Below are 7,457 nucleotides of genomic sequence, written 5' to 3'. Positions count from 1 at the left end.
AGAAAGAATTCTTGAGATGTCTTTGGTGCAAAAAGGTGATTTTATTAAAGCATGGGGACAGGACCTGTGGGCAGAAAGAGATGCCCTGGACCCTGTGGGGAGACTGGTTATATACTTGGGAGTTGGGGGAGGTAAAGTCAAGGGGAAGTTTCCAAAGAGATTTTCATATGCTAAAGAAGATTCACAGGATCCTGGAGACCTAGCTATTGTCAAGCTAAGGTTGTTTTTCCCTCTAGCAAAGCATTAACATTAAGACAGCAGGGAGTTCCTGGAGAAAAGTTTTACTCTGCCAGCCTCAAGTAGCTGTCAATGGGCTGCGGGTTATAAGGAAATTTACTTTTATCTGCCATGTCCTTCTTGCCTTTGTTCCCTGCATCACTATGGAGCAGAGGGTGATGGTGGGGCTCCAGGAAACTGAATCTATAGGTTGCTGGAGATTAGGCTATTGATAAGGTTGTCTTTTTCTTACACTTCACCAAGATATTTGTAAACTGATGGAGACCCGTGTCATGAAGGACTGTGATCTCTATTACTTAACCATTTGTTTTCCCCTTTCCTTGGGCAGTTGGGCATTCCTGAGATATATCACACGTATCACATCTGGGGGTGGGGGTGTTTGTGGCCTATCAGCTTGCCTTATGCTCCCTTATCTTCTGGACTTTCCTGTGCACTGGAGCCACCTCCAGGAGATAGAAGTGTAGGAGGAGATCTGGATAATTATTCCTTTCACTCTTCCCTGTTTGTCATCTTTCCTACTCTGGCATTGTGGTAGAGCCCCTACCCAAGGAATGTGGTGGAGGCTTCCTCAGAACACGAGTCCATAACTTGGACTGTAACAAATCAGACTATATGTCATCATATATGGGAGACAAAGAGGTAGAACTTGCACAAAAGGCTACAGCCCGCTGTGCTCAGGACTCAGTTTTTCAGGTACCAGCCTGTGCCGGCATGATGAATAAAGTTACTTCCTAGACAGAAAATCCTCAGTGTCCCGTCTCTCTGTGAGAGAATTCCACTACATCTCTTGGAGGCTTGCATCTAGAATTTGGAGACAGTGGGTTTCCACCTCCTTTGTTATCAGGTGTGAACCTCGGAGTGCCAGAAGAAGCAACCTTGCCTGGTGCCAGCAAACCACTTACTCTGTAGGAGACCAGCCCCTCCCGGCATGCCCAGGCAAGGACCTCAGATGCACCACGGTACCAGGTGAAGCCCAAGAGTCAGCTCAGGGAGCGCCACCTGTCAGACTGGTGAGAACCTGGGTTCGTTTTGGTAGACCTGCCCATAAGAGGCAGAATGGGAGCCGATTACATCCCAGAATTGCCTGAGTAGTTCTGTAACAAATCAAACCACAGCTCCAAGGCCCTGGGCATTGGGCAGTGGGTTGGGATCGCCATGTGACTGTGTGAATGAGAGGGATAGTGGAAAGGTTCCGACCTGACCAATGGGCCGAAGCGAGTGTTGAGTCCTAAACCCCGCTTCTGTGGCAACCTCATATGACTTAAGGTGGTGTCAGACTTCCTGGGGAGTTTGATCCGGGTTAGGATTTAATACTGAACCTTCCAATGCTAAGAGGCTCCTGAAATATCTTCAAGAATGGCTGGAAATGGATGAAGTGAGTGTGCATCCTCTCCAAATTAGTCCCTCCCTTCCCCCTTTTTCCTCTCTCATGTCCATTAGGGGAGGAAATGGGTGGATATGAGAGTAAACCGACCCCCCTAGAGTGTATATTGAGAAATTTCAAAATGGAATACTCAGGAAATTATGGTGTGAAATTAACTCCCAGAAAGCTCTGGACATTTTGTGGAACTGGCCATTGTTCAGGTAGGCTGGCCCTCTGAGGGCTCACTTGATAAGGAACTAGTTGGCTATTTAGGATAGCTGTGGGGGATCCAGGCCACCCCAACCAATTTCCTTACATTGACTGTTGGCAAGATCTGGTCCTATCCAGTTACCTTAGCTAAAAGTCTGTATTGAAGAGACCTGTAAAGTTATGATGGCTCATGTCATGGCTTCCTCTAAATTCTGGCCAGAAAATGAAAAACCCATACCATTGGGAGCACCATATGCCCCACTGTACCCCTCACTGCCACCAGTGCTTCCAGCTGCCCTGGCTGCTAAAACCCCACTGGCGCCTGCCCCTCGTCCTGAGACCTCGCCAACTCTAGCACCATCAGCCTCTCTGGATATGAATGGCTCACCTGTACCGCCGTTCCTAACCCCATACACCCCTCCCAGAAGGCAACTTAAAGATCAGGCCAGGGGAGACAGTCCCTCCCTGCAGCAACACTGGGGATCCCTACAGATGCCACAGAGGGAAACGAGGGGACCCATGATCAGGAAGGCCAGATCCGAGGAGGCCAGTGTTTTTGTATACCAACCCTTTACCACTATGGACCTCCTAAATTGGAAGCACCATACCCCCTCCTATACAGAGAAGCCCCAGGCTATGATTGAACTAATGCAGTCCATAATTCAAACCCATAAACCTACCTGGACAGACTGCCTCCACCTCCTCCTGGCCTTCTTTGATACAGAGGAGCATCGCCAAATTACCCAGGTGGCCCTAAAATGATTAGAGGAGAATGCTCCGGCTGGGATGCTAGACACCCAGGCTTATGCTCGGGCCCACTTCCCTGGGGAGGACCCCAAATAGGACCCAAATGCCTCAAGTGTAGATGGAGTGCTCATAAGGACTGAACTAAATGGCATGAAAGAAGTGGGGGGAAAGCTATAAATATGAGTAAAACGTCAGAAGTGTTCCAGGGACCCGAGGAGAGCCAGAGCCAGTTCTATGAGAGGCTATGTGAGACATTTCATCTCTACACCCCTTTTGATCCAAAGGTGCCCATTAACCAGCAGATGGTCAATGTGGCTTTCATAGGTCAGGCCCAAGGGGACATATGGCATAGCTGCAAAAGCTAGAGGGTTTCACCAGCATGAATGCCAGTTGAAAGGGCGGGCCTACGCCGGCCAACTCCATCTTGTTCTGTGTCCTTCACCTTGACCACACCTCCTCCCCTTGAATAACCTCCCGCTCACCCGCCTAACAGGACTCGGACCCTTCCCCAGCCAATCGGCTGAGGCCATAGCCATTACCTCACCAATTGCCCCTAGGCCCCAATAAAACCTTTGTCCTTTTGAAACTCGCTCTCTCTCCCCGGTATCTCACTGCTGCGTCAGTGCAGGTAGGGGATTGAGCTCGAGCTAGCTTGAACAAAGGGTCTTTTGCTTTTACATTGGACTCGGCTCCCTGGCGGTATTTGGGGATCACGAATTCTGGGCATAACATTTGGGGGCTTGTCCGGGATCCCCAAGACCCCCGAGGGACCCCCGACCCGGAGAGCCTGACTGGCCACGGTTAGTGTCTGTTCGTTCTGTCTTTTCTGTGTGAGCTCATTTCTGAAATTCTGGTAGTGCCTGACGCGGTCTAAGTGGACGCACTGGAGGACCACGGGCCGGGAGTTTCGGAAGACGTTCCGATCCTCCCTTCTGGAGGGACGTGGAATCCCCTCATTGGTTTTGGAGGGACGTGGAATCCCCTCAAAGGTCTAAGCTAGCTTTCAGTTTTGCTTCCATGGAGTTGGAAGACTTTCTAGGGGCCCTCTGTCTGTTTTTGTGTTTCTCTGTTTTGTTCTGTGGACTTACTGGACTTACTGGACGGACGTTGTAGGACAGACTCAGACTACTCCTCTAAGTATTATGATTGGTCACTTTAAGGATGTGAGGGGAAGAGCTAACAACCTCAGTGTGGAAGTCCAAAAGGGTCGGTGGCAGTTTTTTTGTTCTAGCAAGTGGCCAACTTTCAATGTTGGATGGCCACCAGAGGGGACCTTCGACCTCCCTACCATCCACTGAGTCAGTATCATCTCTCGGCCTAAGACGGGCCATCTTGATCAGCTCCCTTACATTATCATTTGGCAGGACCTTGTAGAAGACCTACCCTCTTGGCTTAAGCCCTTCCTAGCCCCGCTCCCTCTGGAGCCAAAACCCATTCTTGCTTTGCAGGGGACAAAGAAGAAGAAAAGTCTTACCCAGCCTTCAGCACCCCTCTACCCTGTCCTACAAGGGGGGACTGAAGAAGAATTAATTTTTCCTCCCCCATATAACCCCTCTAGGATGCCGGAAGAACACCATCCTCCCCCTCCGGGGGAGGCAGACGCTGTTCCGAGAGCGGGAGGCGGAAATGCTCCAGTGGGAAGCCCGCCCTTTACAAGACAAAGGGCACATAGGGAGCAATCTGCCTCCGCCACCGACTCCACTATTCTGCCCCTGCAAGCCACTGGACCCCCAGACGCGGAGGGGAATCAGCCCCATCACTATTGGCCTTTTGCCACTAGTGACCTCTACAATTGGAAAGCTCAGAATCCTAAGTTTTCCGAGAAACCGGCAGGGCTTATTGATTTATTAGACTCTGTTCTTTTTACCCATCAGCCCATGTGGGACGATTGCCAGCAGCTTTTGCAGGTCCTGTTCACGACTGAAGAAAGAGAAAGAATCCTTAATGAGGCCCGAAAACTAGTTCCGGGCGCAGACGGGAATCCCACCACCAACCAGGCTCAGATAGATGCCTCCTTCCCCTTAACTTGGCCCCAGTGGGATTTCAACACGGCAGAAGGTAAGACAGGCTCCGGGTCTACCGCCAGACTCTAATGGGGGGTCTCCGAATGACTGCTAGAAAGCCAACCAATTTGGCCAAGGTAGGAAATGTGCAACAGAGAAAAGATGAATCTCCGGCTGCCTTTTTAGAACGGATCATGGAGGCATTCTGTACCTATACCCCCATGGATCCAGAGGCTCCGGAAAGCAAGGCAGCTGTTATCATGGCCTTTGTAAACCAATCGGCCATAGACATTAGGAGAAAATTACAGAAAATAGATAGACTAGGCGAAAAAAGTCTGCAGGACTTACTGGTGGTAGCCGAAAAGGTATATAATAACCGGGAGCCTCCTGAGGACAAGCAGGCTTGTGCCATGGCGGCTGCCAGCAGTAAGCAGACTCAAGACCTGGCCAGAATACTACTAGCTACCACTGCTGACTTCCCCAAGGAAGGAGACCGCCATCTCTGGCAGCTGGCAGACGATGCAAGAAAAGGTAAAGGAACCACCAAGTGGGGGAAGCAGAGGCTGCAGAAAGATCAGTGCACATACTGCAAGGAGACAGGGCATTGGGCCCGAGATTGTCCGAAAAGGGCCGGCAGGAAGGGAAGCAAGACTGATCGAGTAAAAGTCCTAGAGCTAGATGAACTAAGTGATTAGGGGAGTCTGGGTTCGGACCCTCTCCCCGAACCCAGGGTAACTCTTAAAGTGGAGGGGACCCCTGTTGACTTCCTTGTTGACACCGGAGCACAACATTCGGTCCTCTGCACCCCACAAGGAAAACTAGCCAGCAAGAAGTCCTGGGTACAAGGGGCAACTGGTATGAGCCAGTATTCATGGACTACCCGAAGAACAGTAGATTTGGGGACGGGCCGGGTATCCCACTCCTTTATGGTAATACCAGAATGCCCCTACCCGCTGTTAGGACGGGACTTACTGACCAAGATTGGAGCTCAGATAACTTTCAGACAAGGGGGGCCTCAGGTCACCGATGGCAAGGGCCACCCCATCCAGGTCCTGACCATGAAACTGGAGGATGAATACCTCCTCCACTAGGAGGCGCTCCCGAGAGAGGATAATATAGACAGATGGCTACAAGAATTCCCCTCGGTTTGGGCAGAGACGGGGGGGGGGGGGGGGGGGGGATAGGACTAGCCGCTCACAGGACCCCGGTCCCGGAAGAGCTCAAGCCAGGAGAGAGTCCGGTAAGGATCAAACAATACCCCATGTCTCAGGAGGCCCGGAAGGGGATCCAGCCACACATCCGGAGACTACGAAGCCTAGGGGTACTAGTTCCTTGCCAGTCTCCCTGGAACACCCCCCTACTGTCAGTCAAAAAGCCTCACACAAATGACTACCGACCAGTACAAGACCTCCAGGAAGTAAATAAGAGGGTCACAGACATACACCCAACTGTTCCCAACCCATATACTCTCTTGAGCTCCTTGGCCCCCTCCAGGATCTGGTATACTGTACCAGATTTAAAGGACGCCTTCTTCAGTCTGCCGCTGGCACCCCAGAGCCAACCCTTGTTTGCCTTTGAGTGGCATGATCCGGAGGAGGGCTACAGTGGGCAACTCACCGGGACATGGCTACCGACCAGCCCCTCCCCGATGCCGAGGCTACTTCATTCACTGATGGCAGCAGCTTTGTGTGAGATGGACACAGGTATGCGGGTGCAGCGGTGGTCACCAAAACGGACACCGTATGGGCGGAGGCTCTACCCTCCGGAACGTCAGCCCAGCGAGCAGAGCTCATAGCCCTCACCAAAGTGCTAATGTTGGGAGCTAGAAAATGGCTTAACAACTACCAGACGTGGGAGATCCAGTTTTACCAGACCTGCCCAAATACTCCCAGGAGGAGTTACAGCAGATCAAGAAACTCTCCATGGCCCAGGAGATAAAGGAATGGTGGTATATACCTAACAAGGAGCTCGTGCTGCCAGACCGGCTTGGAGTCTCAATATTAGAGCACATGCATCGGTCTACTCACATGGGGGCCGGAAAATTAAAAGACTTAATCCGACATGCCAGAATCAAGATCCACCAACAGGACACCAAAATAGAGCAAGTTGTATCTGCCTGCAAGACCTGCCAGCTCACCAATGCGAGAGCCACATCAAATAAAAAAGGAACCAGGCTCTGAGGCTCCAGACCCGGAGCCCAATGGGAAGTCGACTTCACTGAAGTCAAACCAGGAAAGTATGGTTATAAATATCTTTTAGTATTTACAGACACCTTCTCTGGCTGGGTGGAGGCATACCCAACCAAGCATGAAATGGCTCAGACAGTGGCTAAGAAGCTACTAGAAGACATCTTACCCAGGTATGGTTTTCCTGCTATGGTAAGATCAGACAATGGACCAGCTTTTATCTCGCAGGTAACACAGGCAGTAGCCAAGGTGGTGGGGGCAAACTGGAAATTACATTGTGCTTATAGGCCCCAGAGCTCAGGACAGGTAGAAAGAATGAATAGAACCCTAAAAGAGACTCTTACCAAATTAACCATGGAGACTGGCAGGGACTGGGTGACTCTCCTACCGTATGCCCTTACGGGTTAGGAACACTCCTTACACTCGGGTTTTACTCCCTACGAGATCATGTTTAGCAGGCCACCCCCTATTCCCAACCTTCAGTTTAAAGATCAAGAACTTTTTCTTTCCTTGAGAGGGCTCCAGAGGGTGCACAAGGGCATTTGGCCATGCCTCCGTGCCATCTACGAGGCTGGCCCGACCCTGACATCTCATCAGTACAGGCCGGGAGACTGGGTCTACGTCAAGAGGCACCACCAAGAGACCCTCGAGCCGCGCTGGAAAGGACCCTACATCGTGGTGCTGACAACCACCACTGCTCTCAAAGTAGAC

The 7,457-nt window shown here is 51.2% G+C and overlaps 1 protein-coding gene across 1 annotated transcript; it reads left to right on the top strand.

Moving 5' to 3' along the window:
- Window positions 1-3,866: 3,866 nt before the first annotated feature.
- On the top strand, window positions 3,867-6,186 carry LOC123578419. Its single transcript, XM_045441310.1, is given in 2 exon segments — window positions 3,867-4,615; window positions 4,618-6,186. Coding segments are annotated over 2 exon segments (1,533 nt in total). The 5' UTR covers window positions 3,867-4,116; the 3' UTR covers window positions 5,652-6,186.
- Window positions 6,187-7,457: the final 1,271 nt, after the last annotated feature.

Source organism: Leopardus geoffroyi, chromosome E2, assembly GCF_018350155.1.
Source record: "Leopardus geoffroyi isolate Oge1 chromosome E2, O.geoffroyi_Oge1_pat1.0, whole genome shotgun sequence".
Classification (NCBI taxonomy): domain Eukaryota; kingdom Metazoa; phylum Chordata; class Mammalia; order Carnivora; family Felidae; genus Leopardus; species Leopardus geoffroyi.
The sequence above is the reverse complement of the archived record's forward strand: the minus strand, read 5'-3'. Positions and strand labels throughout refer to the sequence as shown.